The 25,921-nt window shown below is 37.2% G+C and overlaps 1 protein-coding gene across 4 annotated transcripts; it reads left to right on the top strand.

Annotated features, from left to right (window-relative positions):
• Window positions 1-7,321: 7,321 nt before the first annotated feature.
• On the top strand, window positions 7,322-25,266 carry LOC127161428 (gastrula zinc finger protein XlCGF57.1). Of its 4 annotated transcripts, none has more exons than XR_007827041.1 (4): window positions 8,734-8,881; window positions 9,501-9,569; window positions 9,837-9,917; window positions 11,369-13,103. XR_007827041.1 is itself a non-coding variant. In XM_051104199.1 (4 exons), the coding sequence occupies exons 3-4, from the start codon at window positions 9,890-9,892 to the stop codon at window positions 23,756-23,758; spliced, it is 1,281 nt and encodes a 426-aa protein (XP_050960156.1). In that variant the 5' UTR covers window positions 8,734-8,881; window positions 9,501-9,569; window positions 9,837-9,889; the 3' UTR covers window positions 23,759-25,266. The 4 variants fall into 4 exon arrangements, 3 of the variants coding, with proteins under 3 accessions (XP_050960155.1, XP_050960156.1, XP_050960157.1); XM_051104199.1 differs by lacking the exon at window positions 11,369-13,103 and adding an exon at window positions 22,506-25,266; XM_051104198.1 differs by lacking the exons at window positions 9,501-9,569; window positions 9,837-9,917; window positions 11,369-13,103 and adding exons at window positions 7,322-7,404; window positions 22,506-25,266 and having other exon boundaries at window positions 8,729-8,881.
• Window positions 25,267-25,921: the final 655 nt, after the last annotated feature.

The raw sequence follows: 25,921 nt of genomic DNA, 5'->3' as shown, positions 1-25,921 counted from the left end.
GTATGGATGTTTTTTTTGCTGCCTTTGATATCCCACAATTATGCATTCCATTCCATCAAGCAAAAAAATAAAATGGCATATTAAAGTTGAGTTTGGTGTGTGAATGTATGTTTCTGACAAACGTTGCACTTTTAATGTTATTTATTGCGAGAATTCATTCTAGTAATTAAATATTCCCTTAGTTCTCGCCAAAGCTCATTCAATTTTGTTGTAGATCATTAAACTATTGCTCTACCTCAGGAGCCTTTCTGAAATCAGTTTTGTGAGATGCCTTTGTGCACAAACTCTGCCTGTGAAGACTTTGCCAGATAAGGCAGCGAGGTAACCAGTCAGCCGTCTTGGTTTTCGCATGCAGTCAGTGTCACAGCTATCAGCTGGTGTGCCCATGATGGCCACATGAGGGCACTTCTCCCCAGATCCCTGCCTCTTTGTTTCCGGACTTAAATTACCCTTTGCCTGGATTATCATGCCTCATTGTTTCCAGCTGTGTGTCTTTTAGCCAATTTAGCTCACCTGATATAATCCATCTTCATTCAGCATTTGTTTGTTGAGGTTGAGGTCTTCTGAGTGTTTAAATACCTGTGCCTATAAAATGACTGAAGAAAATTAAAACTGTTAAAGAAAGGAGTAAGTGTTTATCACAAATCTGAAAAGAAGAAATTTCTTTGCCCTTGGTAGTTTGCTTATAGCATGCAGGTAGCCATTTGTGAACAAACACTGTGTTGGTAGCTAAAATAAATTGCCATTAGTATTGGTTGCAGGACATCACTTGAGAGATTATCTGTCAGGAGAATTCTTGAACATTTTGTATATGTAATTTGGAAACAGATAATTAAAATGTAAGCAGCACCATGGTTTCCAATACTGATGACATCAACATATTAGAATGTTTTCTAAAGGATCATGTGACACTAAAGACTGGAGTAATGATGCTGAAAATTCAACTTTACATCACACAAATAAATTACATTTTAAAGCCTATTAAAAAAAAAAAAAATTGTTAGGAAAATACAGTTAAACCCAAAGGGCAGGTGTGTGGAAATGAAGGCCACGAGTCAGAGATGCTGTCAATCTAAGAAAAAATTTACTGAGGAAGATAGTTTGCAGTTTCATCAGCAGAAGTCAGCTTCAACACTCGGTGGAGTTCGTAGACCGCTCTGCATACATGTTACAAACACCAGTAATTATACTCTAACAGAGGTTGCTGATTACGTAAATGCATAGGTTAGGAGGATTCTTCTCTCCTGTGGTTAAAGACAGAGGCTGACACACACAGAGACACACAAAACTCTTATCTTCACTAGAAGGTTGGCTAGTTCTGGCAAGAATCTTATCAGTACACTTTGTTACACACACTATGCAGCCAGCATCTCAGAGGGTGCAGACAGAATAAAGCAGGATTCACTTTAATATCTTATTAGGACAACATGTCTGTCACAGCTGTCCTGGTCACTCGTGGATCACGTAGGCACGAGGCTCCTTCTGACCCCCCTCATGACATGGCACCTTGACCCTGTGAAACGATAGAACTCAGCAGAAAAAGAACACGCATTCCATTCTATTAAAGAGGAGGGTGACTGCAGTCCCTCATAGTAACATACTATGTGAGTGACAGCGTGAGTAACAGCGTTGGGGGATGGGAAATCTGTTGATTGTCGATTACAAAGTAAACACAGTGATGGAGAGAAAAAGGCCAAAGCTGTCAGGTGCCCAATTTAGGAAAAAAAGAAGATGAGGAGAAACGGGCAAAAGATAAAGGTATGCAACAATGTTCTCTCTGTATGATTAAAGTATTCATGTCATTATGTTAATTAGTGGTATTACGTTAACTCTTAGGTTTGTTAGCCTTCTTGCTTATGATGCTTGCTATGCTTACCTTGCTTAAAAAAAAAAAAAAAAAAAAAAAAAAAACCCACAATAAAAGCCTAATATACATATATATTATGAACCATTAACTTTTTCCAGTGAAACTATTACAAAATTCCTTATTGTAGTGTGTTTTGGACACTTTTCCAATAGGATTTACCATCCCACCCACCAATAGAATCCATCATATACCAGCAGACACTGTTATACTTACCATTAAAACCAATACCATTCAGTAGGGGAGCATATCTCATATGATGCCATTATTGATGACTTTGCATCTAGAAAGGCCAGAAATGTCAGATTTTAGTTTCAGTTTGTGTTTTCTGTTCTGCCGTGAAATAAATAATTTAATTTTCTTTAGTGTGATTTATTCTATATTTTATTTTGTATATTATTGTATATAATTTTTCTTCAATTATATTTGTTTGTGCACAGTATATGTACTTAAGTTATGAGCAGATTTTTTTTTTTTTTTTTTTTTTTTTTTTTTTTGCAAAAATTCGTCTGTTACGGGATGACATGTAGTATTACTACAATGAAACGTGTGTTGGTGTGTACAAAATGTAAAGTTGGATTTTTTGGGGGCGGTTTGGGGACGATGGGGTGGGAGGGAGTCTCGCCCGGGGCGCAATTCAGTGTAGAACCGGCACTGCATCCAGTTCATTTAAAGTGCTTCCAGTCGTGACGTCCCCGAAGTCATGCATTGCCAAGTGGTAGTGGTTTGTTGCACTGTGAAAATTTGAACTAATATGACTGACCCACAGTTTAATCCTTAAAGAGATCTTTTTTTTTATTATTACAAAAACCCCAAATTGTTATCTCTTGAATGTTATTAATTTTATTTTATTTTTTTTCGCAAAATTTGTTCATCCACACACAAAACTGGTTTAAATGACCTTTTTTTTTTTTTTTTTTTTTTTTTTTTTTTTTTTTTTTTTTTTCTCCTTGAATTTCTCTCTGGGTTCATTCCTGAGGCTTATAAATGACAAAAAACAACAACAAATGCAATTTTTAATGCATTATGATTATAAATATTATGATTTATCAAAGATATTTAATCCTTTTCTGTCTGGACCATCTTTCCTTGAGCTTGTATGTACTTGTAATGTATGTTTTGAACAAGCTTGATTTGTGAGCAAAATGTATTCATTTTTGCTACAAATAAACAATTGATGACAAAAACAAGAAAAATGAGAAGTTATCTGAATAAACAAATCAATTCTACTGGTCCAAAGTGACAGATGTCGCTTCAATGGCTTCCCAGTTTGCACACTCTTCAAATGTTACTTTAAGAACTGTTACCTGAAGTGTTTCCTCCTGCAAGAATGGTACACTGCTTGACACGCTTGTCACTGACACATTTCAACAGCAGCACAATGCAAAGAGCCTTGAAATTTTGCAGGGCATCTTCATCACACACTGTGTTTTGCAACCTAACAAATACAAAAGCTGCAAAAGTCAAGACTTGGTGGTCTTTCTGTGAAAGGCAGAATTGACTGCTTTAATTATGTGCTGCACAGAGATGTAAAATAGTGTTTACTTTTATCTCTGACTGCTTTTTCTGTCTTTGGCAAATTGCCTGCACACTTTCAGGGTAAGCCAGTGTTGACTCTGTTAAAAGAGTGAAGAAAAGCTTGCATCAATGCCCAGCTGTAGTCGATATCTACCTTCTGTATCTGTAATTTATATAGGTATTACATCTTTAAGTGGTTTATTAAGTCGTCAATATGGAGGATCAGACCTTTAGGACATTGATCCCTAAAGTTTGCTTAGGTAGGATAATGCACATGGTAGTGTTGTGCTGATTCTAGGTAACGGTGGCCATATGTGCTGGGGTGTTGACTAGCCATCGGTTTCTGATGGTTTTGGCCTGTGTTGCCTCAATTTGAGATGAGAGCATAGCTACGGCAGGGTAGCTAGTATCAGGTCTTAAGGATTGTAGGCCGCAGATACCCTCTGTATTATCATGGACTTTGGGGCATAACCCCAATAATGCAGAGAAACAAGGCGGCGACTCAGAACATCTTCCTGGTGTAGGGGAATTTAATGTTAAACCCAAATGACCAGGTGTGATGAATGAAGAGCAGCACTCAGAGATGCAATCAATTAAAGAAAAACTTACTGAAGAAAATAGTTTGTAGTTTTAGCAGCAAAAGTCAGCTTCAACACTCTTGGTGGAGTTTGTAGGCCGCTCCATGTACATGCTCAAAACACCAGCATTTATCCTCTAACACAGTGGTTCTTAATTCTAGTCCTGGAGGCCCCCTGCTCTGCACATTTTGCATGTCTCCCTTATTTAACACACCTGATGGAGATCATCAACTTGTTAGGAGACAGATCCATAAACTGAACAAACAAGCTGATCAGGTGTGTAAGATGGTCATGTAGTTGTACCATTCTTATAATGGATTTGTTAGCCATTAGAATTGCAATGTCATACTAGAACAAAACATCTATAAAATTTGCCCATGTACAGTCACTCTTAAATGACGAGTTGCAGACATCCATAGGGACTTTCGTTCCTGACGTACCCATCACAGGTAACTTCGAACAATGGATCTCGCCACCTTGTTGGATTCAAGCTGGTTTCTAGCTTTTGGCAGAAAATATCACATGTGATGTGGGTTAGGCGCACTAGGGTACAAAGGCAGCTTAACCGCTTTCCCTTCCAAAATCATGTATGTTGAAGATTATTCTGTTCTCATTTGCTTTGCTTGGCGGGGGTGCATGTTGTTTCTGATTCAATACATATCTACAGTTTTTGTTTATCATGGTGAGACAATTACTTTGGTTCACTTGAGCAAGGGTAATCAGAATGCAGCTAAGAGAGCTACAGTATAGTTTCTGTCAAATAGATCCACATCACCATTGTGCAACCAGTGGCCTTTTTGCATTATGAGAGTATTCTCCGGATAATCTGGGGAGTGACAGATCCAACAGATCAGTTTCATTGCCGTCAAGTAATAACTTTAATAACGATTCTTACTTTCTTGGTTCATGGTTGGAAGTAAATTTTAGATCCTCAGTAGAATTTAGGCATGGGTAACAAACCCATGAAGGATGGGAGACGGCCATTTCAGAATACCAATGAGCTGAAAAGGCATGACACACTCTTCCAATGTTACTTCAAGAACTGGTACCTGAAAAGTTACCTCCTGCAAGAATGGTACACTGCTTGACACACTTGTCACTGACACATTTCAACAGCAGCACAATGCAAAGAGCCTTGAAATTTTGCAGGGCATCCTCATCACACCCTGTGTTTTGCAGCCTAGCAAATACAAAAGCTGCAAAAGTTTCAAGACTTGGTGGTGTTTCTGTGAAAGGCAGAGTTGACTGCTTTAATTATGTGCTGCACAGAGATGCAAAATAGTGTTTACTTTTATCTCTGACTGCTTTTTCTGTCTTTGGCAAATTGCATGCACACTTTCAAGGTAAGCCAGTGTTGACTCTTTGCTAAAAAAAAAAAAAAAGTGAAGAAAAGCTTGCATCAATGCCCAGCTGTAGTCAGTTTCTACTTTGTGCATCTATTTTATGTAAGTAAACCACTTAAAGATACAATACCAAGTTGTCAATATGGAGGATCAAACCTTTAGGGTACTGATCCATAAAGTTTTGTTAGGCAGAATAGTGTTGTGCTGATTCTAGGTAACGGTGGCCATACGTGCTGGGGTGTTGACTAGCTATCGGTTTCTGGCGATTTTGGCTTGTGTTGCCTCAATTTAAGTCTTATGGATTCTAGGCTGCAGATGCCCTGAGTATTATCACAAACAAAGGGTTTGCTTGGGCAAAGGTAAAGAAAAGTGTCCAGTCCAGAAAGAAATTTGAATCTATAACAAAAAAAAATATGATAATGCAATTAAGATTAACATTACAAACGAGAGCAGAATGACCAACTGGAGGAATTGCAACCTCATTTTCAGACATCTCACTCCTTGAGACGTTTTGAAGAATGAGCAGCTTAAGCACGTCTTCTGGTCTAGACATGTGTAACAATTCCAAAATCATGTTTAGTAAAAACCATATACATAAAAACGATCAATAACGCCACAAAATTGATTATTAGGTTCTATGGTTATTACGAGGCAGCATTTTGGTTGTGACATTACTCGAGGTGCTTCACCTGAAACCATTGTCTCCATACTGAACCCAGTACTCCTCTGTCGAGAAGAACAGAAGTATTAGTAGTCAATAATACTTGGTAAGGTCCATCACATTTTGGACCCAGAGGGGATACGATTTCCCACTGCATCATCACACTGTCTGCAATTTCTGGAAGAACAGGCATGTTTTGTTATTCTTATCTTTTTTAGCTTGCCTAATACTGACACTGACTCGTGTGTCTCGCAAACAACCATCCAAAGTTTTAAGATCATTTTGCAGAGCATCTTTCAACGAGTCCAAGGGTCCCTCATGTTGCAATGGTGCATCCCGTGGCAGGCAAATGTACAGACCCGTCATGATTTCAAAAGCCAGCATGCATTATGAAATAAATGTTTTTCTCCAATGCGAGTTTTCCCCCCGCTTTCATTTGTTTTACTTTTGTCAAATGGTGTCACCATATTTAGTGAAAAATAATTATTCTTATTATAAGTACTTAAAATACATTTGTTTCATGCTAAATATGCTGCAAATACATTTACATATTTGTGTACTTAAATACTCTGCAATTGTTCTTTGCTGTGCTGAACTAATATCCATATTTTATGCATTGGTGATGTTTGCCTACACACTTCCACATCTGAGTGGAGGTCTGACCAGGTCTCTGCCTTTGACCTTCCTCCTGCCCTCTTCATAGCTGTCTGTAAACAAATCCATCATTAAGATGCTTTTAACTTCAAACTGAGTCCAGTGAAAAACATCTTGTCAGTGGGTGGATGTGAGAAACACCAGGTGATGGATTTTTTTTTTCATTGGAAGAAGCGTTATGGATTATGGACTACTATGGATATTCTGGAAGTGACTTTAAAACGATGATGGATAAATTTAAGCATATATCCACTTCTCCAGGCACCACTGCACATCACAGCTCATTTGGGACAGGCTGGCCTGGAAAAGAGGGGGCAGACTGTGTCTAAACAAGATGGAAACAATTTGGAGCAGAGAGTGTCAGTAGCACTGTTAGCATCACGTGTTGAGAACAGTTTAGGAGGAGGAAGTGAGGATTAAAGAAGATAGCAGAGAAAGTGAAAGTGAGTTTATTTTATTTTAATTTTTTTTAGTGCTTTTTATGTGCCATATGATTATTATTATTATTATTATTATTGTTGTTGTTGTTGTTGTTGTTGTTGTTGTTGTTGTTGTGTTGTTGTTGTTGTTGTTGTTGTTGTTGTTATATTATAGACAGAATCTCACATTGGACAACATTTGTTTAAATATGTAATTCATCAAGAAATCAACTCTGAACTCCTATGGAATTAAACTTGCATTTGAATAGACAGCAGCGTGATGACGGGACTTTTATTTTGGTCTTGTGGTGCGACGTCATAAGGTTGCGCCGCTCTCCTGCATCTGTTGTGATTCGACTGAAGAAAGGTTTGTGTTTTTAAGCGTTTAAAGTGTTTAAATGCGACCCGTTCATGCAATTTCGTGGTTTTTACAAGCAATGTAAAACGGCTTAATTATTTATTAATTAAACACTGTGTTACTTTGTTTGACGTTTAATAAATGTTATTTTATGAGTAAGCAGCACTCACAAATGAGTAACAGAAACGGTGCGTCTCACAGTGAATCAATTAATTTCCCTCAAAGACGAGTCCGATCACTGGCAGGTGGTGTTGAGACAAACGGAGCTCTATGAAACGAGTTAATTAAATCAATTGCTTCACAGAATGATTCAGGCATCAGTCATCAAACACAAATGCAGCAAACACAAAAGTGCAATGACAATCTTTACAGATCAGTAGCAATTTTTTTTTTTTTGGCTAAAACCTCATTTATTAAATATAATAAGTATTAAATGAATGGATGATGATGATGATGATGATAACAACAACCAATAATAATAAATACAATTAGGGTTGCCAACTTCAGAAAAGGAAAATAAGGGACAATTGTGATTCTTTATAAGAAAATATAGGATGCTCAAATTATTTGTACTGTTCCACACGTGTTTATGATATGTTTTTCACACTATGCTTAACCGCAGCTTAATATTTTAGCTATAAAATTGGATTTATCTGATCATTGTAATGCATTTTTACTGCTTTAATTTCTACACTTTATTAAAAGCTTATTTTAGACTTGAAATTCTGTTTGTTTATGAAAAACAACTGTGCTGGTCATCGCTCAGAAACTGCATCTGCAACATTTTAATTATTTTACATGGTTAATGAAAATAAAACTAAAAATAAACTACAGGGAATGTTCCTGGAATGTTCTTATTTGGTTCCCAAAAATAATTAAATGGGAACCATTGGGGAGAGTTCTGTGTTTGTTGGCTATGGCGTATACCTGCAAATATGGGACAAACTGTGTTCCATATGGATTTCATACGGAATGCTGCTTTGATGTTTTAAATACGGGACAATTCTGTATTATATGGGAAGTTAGCAACCCTAATCCATTACCAAATGTAACATTTTATTTTTATTATTATCATTATCATTATCATCATCATCATCATTATCATTATCATTATTATTATTAATTTTATTATTAATTATTATTAATTTTTGTATTAATAATTTATTATTGTTTGTTTTGTTTTTTTTGTTTTTTTTTTGGTCTAATCAGGTCAACTATTACTCTGACTGACTCACTTGGCATTGCAGTAACTAGGGAGCTGATTTAAGACTCTACCTCTGATTTTTAGTTTGCATTTATTTTTGTTTTTCTTAATTAATTTTATCTTAAACAGGACTAAGTGTCCAAACACAGAAGAACTCCTGGTGAAGCAACTGAGATCCGTGTGACACTGTTATAAAGATGGCATTTATTAAAGAGGAGAGTGAAGACGTGAGGATAGAAGAAGCATTCAGAGTCAAACATGAAGAAATTGAGGAACAAACAGGTTAGTTTTCATTCTCAAAGCTGAACTCACTCATTTGATCCTTATAAAAATGTCCAGCTGTACAGAAATGAAGGATGTTCTTGAGGAATGTCATGGTTTTATTTGACATGGAGTGGGTTACTGTTTTTACACTTACTGTTTTTGTTGAGTGACTTAATAAACAACCATAAATAAACTAAAAAGTTCTAAAAGACCATAAAGAACTGAAAGGAAATCAGATTTGTGTCAGATCCACGCCATGTACAACAGATTTTAAAGAGACAGCACTGCTTTTATGCTGCATTTGAGACCTAAGTCCAGTGTTCCAGTCAATCACACGTCATATTCACAGATTGACCACATAATGTTGTTTTTGTATCAATTATAGCAAAAACAGGAGAAAAAAATGAACAAAATATTGCTGTTTGTTTTGACGGTTGACAAAAAAGTATAAGCAAAAATAAAACAATATTTTTAAGGGTCTGTCCATACAGCAACGTGTTTAGCTGTATACGAAAAAAATTTGTATTGTATTGGCATTTCATCCAGATATTGGGAGCCTGAAAGTGCCATTTATTTGAAACAGGGTACCAGAGTGAATAAATCTGACAACGACACCCTTGTGTTTTCGTGTGCACAGGCAATCCGTATATTTTGTGAAACGATGATGTCATCACCCCCCATCTCAAACCTACTCAGACACCACTAGGTGACGTAACATCAAAGACAACACAAACAAACAATGAACAACTGTATTTTTATTCACTAACATTAACACAGATTAATAAAAAGTGTATGTATAAATGGTATGTAGATGTATTGTTCTGTCCTCATGATGTTGTTTTGTTGTTGTTGTTGTTGCAGTCATCTTTATTATTGAAACTGCAAATTAAAAAAAATTCAATTATCTTTTGAGTTTAATAGGAATCATGGAACAGTTTTTGTCTTTGTTTGTAAACCATTCTTTGAACAACAGATTATTAAAAGAACAACCTCAGAAAGCTCCAGAAAGAACAAGCTGAGCTCAACATGCCCCAACTAATTTTGCTTAGTTCTGGTGAGTCTATTTATATAAACACAGTCATTTCCTCTCACTTTCATGTGATAAATTAAATCAGACTCCTGCCGCAGTTCTCTGATGCAATTGTTCAGCACACTGCATTGTGGAGACACGTTCAGTTTTTAATCGTACCGTATGACAGAACTGAATGATTTTTATTACTATATATTGTACAGGACTCAACGCTAATGATTTTTTTCTGCTGGCCCCTACCACAAAAAAAATTAAATAGTTGCAGTTATCATTGTTTTTTGACTCATTTTATCTTTTATTTTAATAAAAAAGCTTATATGACAACAAAATTTTACACGACGCGGCAGTGGCCCAGTGACGTATTCGTAAACTGTCCCGAGCGTCTTTCACGCTGGCCCTGGGCCATTGGGCACTCCTTATTGTCGAACCCTGTAGTAACACAGACCATCTCAACATGCCTAGCTGTTGTACAACTACTGGGCTACTTAAGTGATTCAGCAAGTCCTGCTGCTTTATTTTTCGGTCTTCATGTTTCATGCCAGGAAAACAAACATGTTCAATTTGTCTGGTTTCGGTGAGGATCTTTAAGGAGTGACAGGTTTGCCAGCCACACTGAATACACACTCTGAGGGAGTGCTCATAGCGCATGTAGTCATATTTGTCTGGCAACTTTCAACATTGGAATTGAGTCTGATTATCCCACCACCAGGTGTGCAGATCGAGGGCTATCTCCTGCAAATACCTTGCGACTTCAGTGACTTCAGGGAAAATCTGAATTTTGAGTTGTCAAGACCAGCTGCAGTCTGTGTAACTGACATTGGACATTTGGACATTGTCTTATGTGTTAGGGATAGAATACTGCCATCTCCAGGTTTTTGGAAAAACTTTAGGAATTGTAGTTAAAGAAAGAAGGTGAAATGACCACATATATAGGTGTTCTTGTGGAGATTTCTCTTGCAGCTGTAGGTTGCAATCATTGCAATATTACAAAGACACAAATTAGTACATTCACTGACAAAAGAAATGTATGATAAATTTAGCAAATAATGCATATAAATGTTAAATTTGAAAATACCTTATCAATATTGTCAAATTCTCCTTCGCAATAATTGTAATCCAAGATAACGTGAGGCTTCTTGTCCTCCCTGTCACTTATTTTGGCCTCTTTGTGGCAGGTGCTCATCAGCAGCACATTTTTGCCTTTTTTGGGACAATAAGACACAAGACACTGTGTGTCACTGAAGGCAAAGACAGGAAAAGCGATCTCTGCGTTTTGTTGAAAGAAGAGCAGGTGGAAAGCTCAGGCTTTTTTCTTCTTATTGTCCCAACCATTGTCAGCTGTTTCTTTAGCAGATCCTGGCCAAGGGCATGTGATGTAAAAAAAAAAATTGTCACAAGTGATTTTGTGTCCCTGAAGACCAGTGGTCAAGTCAAGGACCACACGCATCCCCTGATTTTTTTTTTTTTCCTTTCAGGCCGTCCATCTTGGGGCTTCCCTGTGTACACCTGCATTTCCAAGCACAACTTGTTCTGGAATCACATGCAGCCCAGATCTTGATTCCGTACTTGGCAGGTTTGCAGGGCATGTATTGCTTGAAAGCACATCGTCCTCTGAAAAGAATCAGGCACTCATCTACAGTTACGTTTGGCCCAGGGTTGTACATCAGAGCAAGACGCTCAACCCACATATCCCAGACGTCACGGATTGCAGCCAGCTTGTCAGTCTCACGTCGACCTGCTCTTGTGTCTTTGTTGTCAAATCGGACAACTCTTGACTGTATCTTTAATTTCTTCAGGGACATGAGGCCAGAAAAATTGAATGACCAGTTTCATCATCCCACAGACTTGTCAAGGCTCATTATGTGAGCGATAAACGATAAAAAGCGATAAGAATCAAGCCAATAAAAGCTTGAGTCTCTCTCCAGTCTACATCATTCCAGCCGTCACCATACACTCGCTCACCTTCCAAATTTGTCATCTCAATCAAGATGTTCTGGATTGACACAGGAAAAAATTATAAAAAAAAGCAGACTTTATGTCCTCGATGCGAGAACACGCATACCTAGTCGGTCCTGGTGTGAGTTTCATGATCCTTGCTGCTGGAGCTCTTCCTGGCCTCTGTTGAGGTGGAATAGGATTTTTTTGATAGATGTCATCTGTATGGCCATCTTCCTCATAATCCTCCTTTTCAGATTCCTGGTTAATCCTCTTCAAACTCAGTTTCATCTTCTGTGTCAGTAGTAAAGTCCTCGAGATAATCTGGTTCAGTGTTCTCCGGCCCTTCTTTACTGTCACCTTGATCCAGGGTCCCCTCAAGACTGTATTGTTTGGCCGTGGTGCTGCCACAGAATGAGCTGTGTGCAGGACTCAGAGAGCCACATTTATATCCTAACTGTGAGATGATTTCAAAATACCGCTGCAATTCTTTCATCTAACATAGTGTTTCTCAACGGGGGCGTTCGGACAGCATCGGGGGGCGCTGAAAGCAATATTTCTGAAAGGGGGGCGTTGAGCTGTTCCTGGGGGGCGTTTGGTCAAGACGAGTTTACACCAAAGATGTATAAGCTGAAACTTGCAAAAGAAAATGGTCTGCCACATCCTAACGCTCTCTTTACTGGATACATCAAAACGCACTTTCTGTATCTATTTTTCAACTTGTCGGTAGCGCAGGCACGTGGAATCCCGCAGGCAGAAATAGAACGCCGCATCCGTTAATTGTAGCGCTCACGCTCAGTTGTTACTGAACGACTGATTATAACGGGATCTATGTCACGCTGTTCGCGGCCTGTGTAGTAGTGGTGTTCGCTGCTGGTTTACACCAAATCTCCCGCTCCTAGACTTGACGGTGTATCATTTCCTTAGCAACGACTTCAGTACATTAGCGTTTGCTTGACTTTCTGTAGCGCAGCTGCTGCGTCAAAACAATAGCAAGCATTCAGACACGATAAAGCAAGAGATGTTTTTTCTTGTTTAGAAAAATTAATATTAATACTTTTTGTTTGCTGATTGGCTGCGGTTGGTTTTAATACCAAATTTCTAAAGAGTTTATTCAAAGCTCACAATTATAGCCTAATTTATATCCACGTGGCTTTTTTGCTCCTTTTTTTGCTTCTAATGATAATGATACTTCAAATGGTAAATCAAAAATGTAATGAATGTCATGTGCCATTTAATGACATCAAAAAAATAATAAAATTATGTATGAACTGTCTTGGGGGTTAAGATACATGCTTTCAAAACGGGCCTATATATTATAAATAAAATATAGATTATAATGTACACTACCATTAAAAAAGGTCAGTATGATTTGTTAATGGGTTCATAAAAAGGGTTGCATTTGTAGCTTACAGTAAAAACAGTAAATCTACCATTTGAAAAAAAAAAAAAAACTTTCTTTGAATATATTTTAAAATGTGTTTTCTTCTCATGCTAAGCTACAGTATATTATTACAGCTTTCAGTGTCACATGATCTTTCAGAAATTATGCTGATTGTTGTTTAAGAAACATTTATTATTATTATTATTATTATTATTATTATTATTATTGTTGTTGTTGTTATTATTATTATTATTATAGCTGACACAACACACTGACAAAAAAAGCAAGATTTGAAATTTAATTTTCTATAACAAATATAAAAATCAGGACAGCACTAAAATAGTCACTATTTTGAAAATGAGGAGCATATGTTTCCCATCTTTCTACAACCCCAATTAAAAGTTGGGGCATTTTGTGAAATGCCATAAAATTAAGAATATGTAATCTGTTCTCTTTAGCCTTTATTTAATTGACTTAAGTACAAAGAAAAAAATCCAATGTTTTCACTGGCCAACTTTAGTTTTATTTTGTTAATATAAAAAAATTTGAGCCATGATCCAGCTTTGCTTGTGAAGACTGAGAAGCTCCATTTATAGCCAAACATGACACCCTCACCATTACCAATTCACCTGCTTGCTGTGTTTCAAAGTAGTTTATTTGGTTATTCTATAGCCTTTTCACTTTTATTTTGCCTCTGTCCCAACTTTTTTGGAGTGGGATGCATACTTCAAATAAATAAATATTTTATAAATAAATATGCTTATATTTACAAAATACATTTAAGTTGGTCAGTGAAAACTTTGGAAATCTTTTCTTTGTACTTTTGTCAATTAAATAAAAGTTAAATAGAATGAACAAATCACAGATTTTATCATTTTACAAGATGTCCCAACTTTTCTAGAATTAGAGTTGTACTTAGTTTTTTTTAAGTAAACTTTGAAATATTCTCACAAAATCTATGAAATATAGTAAAGTAGGGTTTACATTTATTCCATTTGCATGAGTAAATGTGGTATTTACTCACCAAAATAACAATGTCGACGGTGTCATTTTTATTTAGTCTTTTTAAACTTCGGGCAACAAGATATATCCGCATCTCAACAACACTGAAGCTGGAGCAATGAAAACCACCAACATGCTTAAAAACTCTGTTTAACTATTAATGTTATTACGCTTATTTTAAAATATTAATCAATTCAATGCATCCTTGAAATAAAGTAATTTCCTAAAAATCATAATGACCCCAAACATTTGAATTACTGTAAGTATAATAACAGTCCTCATTATAAACACAAAATAAAAATAATCAACTTTAATATTCAGTGAGGACGATTTGACTACGATTTATTTGATGGGGGGCGGTGAGGGACCTGGATAATGGGTAGGGGGGCGCTGGCCCAAAAAAGGTTGAGAACCACTGATCTAACAGTAAATTTTCTCAGAGTGCAAATGGTTAGCGGTCTTTCATCTTTCTTTTATCTGCCATTTTCCCTCTCTCTCTCTCTCTCTCTCTCTCTCTCTCTCTCTCTCTCTCTCTCTCTCTCTGTGTGTGTGTGTGTGTGTGTGTGTGTGTGTGTGTGTTTTGTGTGTGTGGTGTTATGTCTACCCCTTCTTACTGTTGTGCATTTAGGTCTGATTTTATTTGCCAAAATCTTAAAAAAAAAAAAAAAAAAAAAATTCGCCAGGCACCTCTGAGTGAGTGAGTGAGTGAGTGAACATGCTTGTTCCTCAATTTAGCATGTGAAATCGCAGGCAAACATACAGTAAATTCTGAGAGAAATAAAACAAGGAAATGTTATTTCAGTTTAAAACTGAAAAACTACAATTCACAAGCGCATATTGAACCGTGGATGTCGAACGGTTCGATTTATTATATTGAGAATTGTGACATCCCAAATAAATACATTCAGACCACTTAACTTAATCATTGCTATCAGGATGTGAAGAGACTTTCAACCAGCATAGTAAAAAATGTTTTGTAAGCCTGTCCTGGTCAAAAATATCTGCATATAGGCTGCTTTGTGTTGCATTTTTCTTTTGTTTTGTTAATTTATTAATTATTTAGAAACTTCTATTTAGAACATTTATTTAGATGTTTGCAGAAGCGCAGTAGGTGCGTGATGTGGCTTTGTGAATCCTCATATTATTTTGTTTATGCTGTTTTTTGCGTGTATAAATTTAATCCCTGGAAAACAAATTTAGGTATTTTTAATGTGTCACAGCCATGTAATTTAATAGCATTTTAACATACTCTCGTCTGTTAACGGTTAATAATGGTTTAACGACTGTTGGTTGTCAGTTAGGAAAAATAAAATAACCGAAATGAGCATTGCTTTTTCCAATAAAGTCTAATAAAAGTTAATCAGAAAAATGATAATACAACTGCACCTGTAGAATATTGCTTGATGCTGAAGTATCTAAATAGTCTATAGGCCTAGTTAAGTAAAAAAAAAACAAACAAACAAAAAAAACGACACTTGTCAATAATAATTACTTTATGTAGGCCTATAATAAAGTTTAGCTTTAAATGGATGAAGAACAGGCTACTAGCCTATGTAATTTGCTCAATAAGTGAAATTATGAATGGAAACAGCTCAAGGGCATCTTCTGTGATATACCAAAACTTACGTGGCAATTTGTTTTTTTTAGGAATGATGTCATAATGCACACAGTTTTATCGGGAAATACCAGTTGAATGGAAACAGGCACTCCGAGTGTGACCAACTGTTCCTACAGTCAAAAAGAACATTTCTTAGTTTGGGGTAGTTGAAGTTTTGGACTAGTTTGTTTCTTATATGATGATTTAATTATGAGTAGGTGTATTCCCATGACCTATTGACCTCCAGTACCATTTTGTGAAATTCATCATTAGACTGTCTGCCCTTTTAATGTCTGTATTGAGCCTTTTGCTCTTTCTACATGTAGTTATATGTAGTAATATTTTGTCTATAAATATGTTTTATTGAATTTCCAGACCTACAGAAAATGTACTAGTGTGTGTGTGTGTGTGTGTGTGTGTGTACTTGTTTTTGCTACATTGTGGGGACCAAATGTCCCCACAAGGATAGTAAAACCTGAAATTTTTGACATTGTGGGGACTGGCTTGAGGTCCCCATGGGTACAAAAGCTTATAAAACATACAGAATGAGATTTTTTGAGAAAGTAAAAATGCAGAAAGTTTTCTGTAAGGGTTAGGTTTAGGGTAAGGGGATAGAAAATACAGTGTGGAGAGTATACAAACCATTGCACCTATGGAGAGTCCCCACAAGGATAATAAACCAGACGTGTGTGTGTGTGGTCTAGGACTGTTTGAATTATGTGTGTAACTGGTAGGTGTCAGTTATTTCGGGGTGTATCTGTGAGTGTTCTGTGACCTTAGGGGGTAGGTTTGGGGTGGGTTCGTGGTTAAAATTATGAATTGTCTAGTGTCAGTATGATCATGTTTACACTTCATTAAGATCTCTGGGGTGCAGTGAATCAAGACGCTTGATCCACTGCCTCTCTTTGAGACTTTCTCAAAGCGTCCAAAATGGGTTGGCCTGTAGGCCCGTGACCTTCAGAGCAGGAAGTCCATTTCTTAAGATGTGTCTCACCAAATACCCTCTTTTCTCAATTTTATTGCGCATGTTGTATAAATGTTGGTATACACTAAGACTCAATTCTTTTTGTTTGTCCAGCATAATGCTTGTAACACTTTTGACAATAAATCAGGTAGACACAGTTGGAGACTTGAAGGGACCAATTCCTTTGTACCCCGAAAACCTGTTTTGTAAATTTTGTTTTGGACCCAACATAGCGTTACAATATACCTTAAAGAGCTTGATCTTGTCTGAGGCTGAGGAGTCCTAATCTTGCTGTGAACTAAAGTGTCTAACAGGTTTTTATTCCTTCAATACTTTGTTGTGAGTAATGTGCCACCAAGTAAATAGTTTTATTGCTGGTCTGTGTTACTTTTGTGAGATTAATGACAAACTCTCTGAATGATCTCGAACCTCTCCTTAGGTATGTTCTCAAATATCCTCTCTTCTTGAGTGCTATAAATAAGATTTTCACAGCTGAGTAGATCCTGTGATATCTTAATATCTGTGATTTCAAGATACCACAGAAAATGGGTTTCGTATGAAAGCTCACCTGGTGGAGCAAACAGTGAGTGTCAGTAAGTTTGAAAAATACCTTGTAGTCCAAGTGGCCCTGTTCTACAAATCTGGGCCCCTTGTAACGTCACCACATCCAGAAAGTTAATTTGGTGGGAATCGATTTTAAATTAAATTTTTATAGAGCTCTGATGTTGGTGAAAGCTAAAAAGTCCTCCTTATACAACACATGCCGTAGAGGAAACGGAAATACGCAAAAGGCTTCAGATGAAAAGAGAATAGAGCTGAGTGTTCCCAGTCAGCCATGAAAATGTTTGCATACGAGGCTGCGAATTTCTTCCCCATTGCTGTGCCTTTAGTTTGAAGGTGAAATTCAGATTTTAATTCAAAATAATTTTTCATGAGGTTTATTTCTAGCAATATGAGTATATATTCGTCTGGTCTCTTAATGTCTGGGAATTTATTCATGCATTCTCATACCGCCAACAATGCCTGCCTGGGTTTCAATATTTGTATAAAAACACTATATCTATTGTGAAGAAAAAAGCATCAGTGGGGATCATCACTTTGGTGTTCTGGATGAAATTGTATGTGTCCTTTAAATAACTACCGTGTCTTGTTGAAGTCGGGTGCAAGAATTGTTCTATACATTCAAATGTGTAATACAATTCGCTTTCGCAGTCCGATACAGTTGGTCTACCTGGCAGTATCTTGTGTGGTACACTCCAACTTTCCTAATCTTTGTGAATCTTAGGTAGGATGTAAGAATCTTCTTTGTCTCAGGGTACCTGATCCTAATAAGTATATTATTTTATTTATTTTTTTGTTTACCACTGATGATTCTCTTTTCACACATCTCTTCCAAAATTTCCTTAATTTCGTCCATGGTCTGTGGGTATATGGGCTCCTTAAAGGGGTTGTAGTTCTCTTGCACCTTCAGCTGTCTATGTCCCTCCCATAAATAATCTTCTCTGTTCATTAATACTACGGCATTTCCTTTGTCAGCTGGCTTAATCACTATCTGATAATCATTTTGTAACTCCCTGTCTGCTTTCTTTTCACGCCTAGGAAGGTTCTAATATGCCAAAGTTAAGGTGTTCATAAGCGTAAACTGGACAAACTGGACAGTGCTGGAGACCACTCTGAGCCATGTGTAAATGGGAGCTTTTTCTTTTGGTTTTTCTTATCCTCAATAAATGTCTCTAATTTGATTCTCCTGTGGTAGATTTGTAAGTTGATCAGTTTATCGATACCATCTATGGGGTTGATGGTCCCTGAAAGTTTAAGGACTGAATCCAGTGCTTAAGCATCACCCTGGCTGTGGCTGTGCTCCAATGTATTGTCATTTTCCACTTTAAACTGAGCAGTTTTTCAAATTGTCCCTGATATAACCATTGACTGCCTTCAAATGCAGTTGTTCTTCCACTGGGAGGGTGTTAGAGAAGTTAATTATGGGCATGTAAATCTCAGTATGTGTCAGGCAAGTTCATGCCATTTTGTAGGCCCTCTGAATTTTTTTTTTTATGAGTGGACAATCTGCGTCTCTGTGCACTATTGTTGATTCCAAAGGACATGATCAGTATCTTAGACTCCAGAGCGATGGTAGCTTTTTACACCGAGTTCCCAGCGTGTTGAAATTTGGCTCCGGGAAGCTATCGATCTGGAGCTCTGAGATACTGAAGGCTGGAATCCTTGAGACATTTGAGTCTCCTATGACAATATACTACTTTTTCAGATTCAGACTACAGTCAAATTGTTTCCTTACTGTACTGATGTGCCTACAGGGCCTGCCCACCGAACCAGGATTTTGCAGTGTACTGGGTGTCATAGGGATTTGTGGTGCTTGTTTGAGTGGCGTTTATGGTGCAACTGTCTATCTGTTCCTCTGTTTTGTTTGTTTTATTCCCATCTCCGTTGAAGGAAATGGTGCTCTGATAGAGTCTACTGAATATACTGAGAAATGGTATTGTTTGGCGTTATGACCCTAGGTGGTCAGTCAAGGGGAAAAGGGGAGTAACATTAAATTGGGGAGAAAGACGCATCTGCAAACACGTAACACACCAGGTGAGGAGTGAGGCCGGATACAATCAGTACTGCGAATGGGTGTTTATTTACACAAAGTGCAAAGTAGGGAAAATATTTACAGTAACAAAGGTAGAAATATGGATTAACCATACAAATATATACAAAGTAAACAAACAAGAAAACACAAAAGACAACTTGTGCACAATGTATTTTGCGTGACTTTCTTACTTTCTCCTCGGGAACGAGAGGTAAACGAATGGAGTAATGAACAATGGACAAGTGAGATGTATACAATGATAAACACACAGGCTACGCAAATTTACTATAACACAGGATGACACAGAACGAAGTCAAGGTATCTAGAACCTCGCGAGTGGTGGGGCTCTGATGAGATTGGAGGGCTGGTCAATGACGTCACGGGAACACAGGAACCAGGTGAGCGGTGTGCACCAATGGTAAGGCACTGTGAAAACGAAAGTAAAAAGAAAAGCGAGAGAGACTAGGGGAACATTAACACAACGCAAGGACGTAACATTTGTACTCCTCAGATTTGTCAGTTAAAAAAAACTAGAGAGTGATGGACAGGTGTCTTTCTCAGTTATTCTCTGTGTCTTTCTTTGTTTGAAGTAATGTCTGTTCTGTTTCACTGTCCAGTAGTTTAGAGGGACCATTTCGTGTGGGTTGCAGCTCTACAATATTCGTCTGCAGTTCATTAGTGTCAATCAGTAACTCTGAATATTATATGAGGTATCGTCTGTGCTATAGGTTTAGATGGACAAACTGCTGTGGGTTGAATTGCTGGAGGAGGCTCCAAGGGTGGGAAGTTGTCATCAAGTTGTCATCTCCCCTGTGTGGGGGGAGTGGTCGTGTTTCTATCATCAGATCTTTCAACACCTTTGGGCGAGGTTTGAATTTGAACATGCACATGTACGCCCTTCTTAGGTCTAATCACTGGTGTGTTGTTTGTGTTTGGTTCTCGAGCCTGTCTTCGATTGGGATGTGTCCACTGTGGCCGACCGAGCATCTTTTTTTGTCTCGTCTCTCATTCCTCATTCCATCTCATTCCTCACAGGCCTCTGCAGTAAACAATGCCTCAACCCTCTTGAACACATCAGGCTCAATTGTCTTGCCAAAGTTTTTATTGGCACAACTGGTTGCTACCTTGAACGCATGGAACCAATCAGCACGATCTGTATGTACTGTAATTTCCCATTGTGTTTGTTTAATCAAAGTCTCGTAATGTTATTCTACAGTAAGTTGTGTGGTATACAACCAGTATTATGTATTCCTTTTCTAGGAGTTGTTGGACCTTTTCATTTGGAATTGCAGGTTTGATGGTATGCATCAGTAATTGTGTGAGTCTCTTGAAAGTAGTCAGTGTGTGTTTGTTTTTTTTTTTGTTTGTTTTTTGGTAACCTTTTATTTATGGGTGGTTCTGAGTTGAATATTTCATCCTCTTCCTGGATGAATGTCTCATATTCATACTCATCATCTACATCAAAGTCAGTTTCTCTCTCTCTGACATTATTGTGTTGAAGCATATTCTTTTTTTTGTTGTTTTGATGTTTGTTGAATCTTTTAAACTTTCGTTGTGGAAAGTAATCATTGTGTGTTACTGGGTGTGTGTCAAATTTCTGCATTGGCAGCGATCTGACATTTCTGTCGTTAGAAACCCACCTATCTTTTTTTTGTTTTTTTGTACTGACTGTTTAAAAAAAACTCTAATTTCTGGAACATGTTCAGTGTTCTGCCATCTCCTTAGATTTTCATCACATGCCCTGATGGCTCACGGGCTTATATCTCATCTGTATTTGGAATTATTCTGTTTAGAAGAATAACTACAATTATTAGAACGATGGTGGTTCCTTTGGGTCATTGTCATTTATTCATTTTTCAAATCTAGAAGCCTGTAAATGGGCTGTTGGGTGATGGTCATCCTCGTTAAACTGGTGTGGACCGGTGTAATCGTCCAACAGAGAAGGATTTTCCTCCTCCCTCCACTGTTTGTGGTACAGATCTTCAGCACGTAGACGTTCTTCTGTATTTCTTGTGAAGGATTGATGTTTTGAATCACCTTGATTTGTTCTGAAAGTTTAACACACTGTCTCTGTGTTCTTCTGGGTTTGTGTTTTCCCCATTGACTCTCTGTCATAGTTAATTTGGCAACAAATAAAAAGGAATACTGATGTTTGTGACAAAAACACAATGATTCAAAACTTAGTTTTTTGTTCAGGCAACGTACAAATGTTGTTTTATATGGAAGTGTAACTGAAGCGAGCTGCTACACACCGAGTGTCCACACATGTGGACCCCTTTTTTTTTTTTTTTTTTTTTTTTTTTGTTCTTTTTTTCAAAAAGAGCCTCATGTTCAAAGATAATATCTGGTTATTATATTTATTGGTTCCTCCTAACCCCAAATAGCTAGAAGCAGAGTTGTCACGGTATCAAAATTTCAGTATTCAGTATCAATACCAGTGAAATCCATGGTTTTCAGTACCAATTTAGGTACCAAAGCAAAACACAGAAACATTAATTGAACAACACAGTTTTTATTAATAACGTTACAAATAAAATGTACAAAAAACAATGTCATTCTTAATACTTAATACCGTGTTCGAAATGTGATAATGTATCATTGACATAACATATGAGGAGTTCTAATGAAAATGTCCCTCAAATTCAGCATATAGTCTCCTATTCTAGGAGAAAAGCAGAGGACCTAATACTGAGCCCTGATGCACTCCATACTTGTGTTTGATGAAATGTCTTTTTGTTTACACAAAGTATTAGCAGTTAGATAGATATAAGAGGCCTAAACCATTCTAGTTCTTATCGACAAGTTTAAATAAATTTTGAAACATAAATAGCAGATTCAGGACTGGTTTATAACAGTGGTTTTCAGTCCTGGTCCTGCACATTTTGGTCCCCTTATCTAATACACTAAGTTCATGGAGCTTTCTCCTAATGAGCTGGTGATCTGAATCAGTTTGTCAAATAAGGGAGATAATCAAAAGGAGCAGAGCAGTGGGTTCCTAAGTTCAGGAGTGACTGGTCTATAATAACCCAGTTTAGTTGGAAAATATTGGTTTTGATGTTTTAATACTTTTATCTTGGTTTTGAGGTATGTTGCCTTAAGCCATTAAACTAAGTTGTTTTTGTATTATTTTGCTTTAGACCTGACGGCACTGAAGGAAGAGAGGCAAGAACTGAAAATGACAGAAGAGAAACATCAAAATGAGAGACGTGATGTCATGACTGTGGAAACAGCCATACAGTCTGAAACAACTGCATCACGAAAAAAGGTTCAGAAGAACAAATCTAACAGTTACTTCACCTGCGATCAATGTGGAAAGAGTTTCAATCAAAACTATATCCTTAAAAACCACATGAAAGTTCACACTGGAGAGAAACCTTTCATATGCCAACAGTGTGGAAAGAGTTTCTTGCGTAAAGAAAATCTCAAACGCCACATAAAATGCCACACTGGAGAGAAGCCTTTTACCTGCAATCTGTGTGGGAAGAGCTTCATACATAAAACACACCTTGATTCCCACATGATCATTCACACTGGAGAGAAGCCTTTTACCTGCAAACTGTGTGGGAAGAGCTTCTCACGCAAAGGATCTCTTAAAATTCACATGGTCGTTCACACTGGAGACAAGTCATTTCCATGTGATCAGTGTGGAAAATGTTTTAGACATAAATCGACTCTTGATTCGCACATGAAAGCTCACGCTGAAGAGAGTCCTTACATCTGTAAACTGTGTGGAAAGAACTTCTCACAAAAAGGAAATCTTACGGCTCACATGAAAACTCACACAGGTGAGAAGCCTTTCGTGTGTGCTCAGTGTGGAAAATGTTTTACACGTGAAACCAACCTTACTAGCCACATGAGGCTTCATTCAAGAGAGAACCGTTTTAATTGTCATCAGTGTGGACAGAGATTCCCAGAAAAGAGACGCCTACACTGGCATGAAAAAGTTCATTCTCGAGAAACATCTTTCACGTGCCATGACTGTGGAAAGAGTTTCAGACTTAAAGGAAACCTTAAGGTTCACATGAGAATCCACACTGGAGAGAAACCTTTCACCTGCACTGACTGTGGAAAGAGTTTCAGTCAGAACGTAAACCTTCAGATTCACTCAAGGCTTCACACTGGAGACAAACCTTTCACCTGCACTCATTGTGGAAAGAGTTTCAGTCAGAACATAAACCTTCAGATTCACACAAGACTTCACACTGGAGAGAAACCTTTCTCATGTCCACAGTGTGAGAAGAGCTTCACATATAAAAGAGACCTGAAACGTCATTTGCAAACACATTCTGGAAAGAAACTACATACAGAAACAGAAACAGATACAGAAAATGCGTATCTGTGTGAAATTAAAGCCACGTTCACACCACAGCTGAATGTGGTCCAAATCTGATTGTACACAATCACATTTGTCAAAAGTCACAAATGTCAAAATTGAATGTCATTTTGATAATGATGATAATAATAATAATAATAATAATAATTATTATTATTATTATTATTATTATTATTATTATTATTATTATTATTATTATTATTATTATTATTATTAGATCAGTTTATGTTAATTGTAAAGTCCATTAGTTATGAAGCTCAAGTATGAAGGCAGAAATAGTGTTCAGTTCGGTTAAAGGGGTCCTCGGATGCAAACAGGATGATTTTTGCAGAGCTGATTTTGGCAAGGTAAAAAGGGTGTTTTACACTACCATTGAGAATTTTGAACCAAAGTATATCATAGACTTTTCTTTAAGACCCTAAAGAATCATATCAACTTGTGGAAAATGGGCATCCGATGACCCGTTTAAAGCTTTTCTTATCCTGCAGTGTTAGTTCAGCATAATTGTTCATTTCAGAATATTACTTGGTTTTTTGAACCACAACTGAGCAGGACACAATGGCAAGCAGCACAAACTCAGGTGACAGTAGTGGAGAAGAAAAAACTTTAGAGAAACCAGGCTCATATGGGGAGGGCCAGTTTTCCTCTGGCCTAAATGAACAAACAGTGTGATTTAAGATTGAAGGCTGCATCACAAGTTAGACTTTGTGGACCAATATCAAAAATTTGTCATGACAGTTGGTGTTTTCTATGTTTGCACTTTGTATAAGCATGGGTTAATTTAGGACTGAGCCCAACAGAGCTGAGCTCCTCTGAATATCCAAATGGGTTTATCCTCCTGGAGCTCAATTACTTGAGCTCCAGGAGGTGATATGTGTTGATATGTGTGTCTAAATGTATGGAATAGTGCTTTTTACTCACTTTGCCTAGTTGCAGTAACTAAATTATTAAAATTTTCTGCTGTTATATATTTAATCTTATGTGGCAACAAGGTTAGTTTTTGATCAATATTTTCAGGTGTTTTGACTGGTATGTATTCTCAAGCAGCACTATTTCAAGCACTAATGTGAAAAAGTTACCCACTGACTACAATCAGATCAGTTTGAAGTTCCAAACTGCAGTTTCAATGCAGCTTCTGTGCATTGCAGAGCTAGTACAAGACAAACATTTGTGGTTAAATGTAAAAATATTTTTTTTTTTAAAGAAAATGATCAATCATTTTGTTACATAAGACCCCCTATTCCTCAGCTGGGATTGTGTAGAGCTCTTTGAAGATAAACTGAAACTGCAATTTGGAGCTTTAAATTGTAGGCCTCCATTGATGTCCACTATATAGAGAGAAATCCTGGAATGTTTTCCTCAAAAACCTTAATTTCTTTGCGACTGAAAGAAAGAAAGACATGAGTGTCTTGGATGAGATGGGAGTAAATTATCAGTGAAATGAAGTTCTTTAATTTCATTTAAAGGAGAAGTCTACTTCCAGAACAATAATTTCCAAATAATTTACTCACCCCCTTGTCATCCAAGATTTTCATGTCTTTCTGTCTTCAATCATAAACAAATGATGGTTTTTGAGGAAAGCATTTTAGGATTTTTCTCCATATAATGGACTTCATTGGTGCCCCGACTTTAACCTTCCAAAATGTAGTTTAAATGCAGCTTCAAAGGACTCTAAATGATCTCAGCTGAGGAAGAGGGGTCTTATCTAACAAAACGATCGGCCATTTTAAAAAAAAAACAAAAACAAAATGTGTATACTATTTAAGCACAAAAGTTTGTGTAGCACAGGCTCTGGGATGCGCGTCCATGATGCTACAAATCATGTCTAAGTTCATTGTCTGTGTGCTCCGGTTTAAAAAGGTAGAGTATGGCAGAATATGGCAAAAAACTCCATCTAATTTTCTCCTACAACTTCAGAATCATCCGACATCGCTGTACCTTTTTGTTTGTTTTCTTAGTCTTTGCATGTTCGCTTCGTAAACACTGGTTCTGTAGTTCCACATGATTCAGTAGTGGACGCGTATCCCAGAACCTGTGCTACACAAGCTTTTGTGCTTATAAAGTATACAAATTTTTATTTCCAGAAAAAAATGACAGATCGTTTCGCTACATAAGACCCTTCTTCCTCGGCTGGGATCGTTTAGAGCCTTTAAAGCTGCATTTAAACTACATTTTGGAATTTCAAAATCGGGGCACCAATGGAGTCCATTATATGGAGAA

This window comes from Labeo rohita, unplaced genomic scaffold (genome assembly GCF_022985175.1).
Source record: "Labeo rohita strain BAU-BD-2019 unplaced genomic scaffold, IGBB_LRoh.1.0 scaffold_65, whole genome shotgun sequence".
Taxonomy (NCBI): domain Eukaryota; kingdom Metazoa; phylum Chordata; class Actinopteri; order Cypriniformes; family Cyprinidae; genus Labeo; species Labeo rohita.
This window is presented reverse-complemented; position numbering and strand designations above follow the sequence as displayed.

Excerpts from the sequence above, each read along its gene's own strand:
- LOC127161428 (XM_051104198.1), top strand. The coding sequence starts at position 8,797 with ATGGCATTTATTAAAGAGGAGAGTGAAGACGTGAGGATAGAAGAAGCA. Across the intron at positions 8,882-22,505 it reads AGAAATTGAGGAACAAACAG|ACCTGACGGCACTGAAGGAA; the intron begins GTTAGTTTTCAT and ends ATTTTGCTTTAG.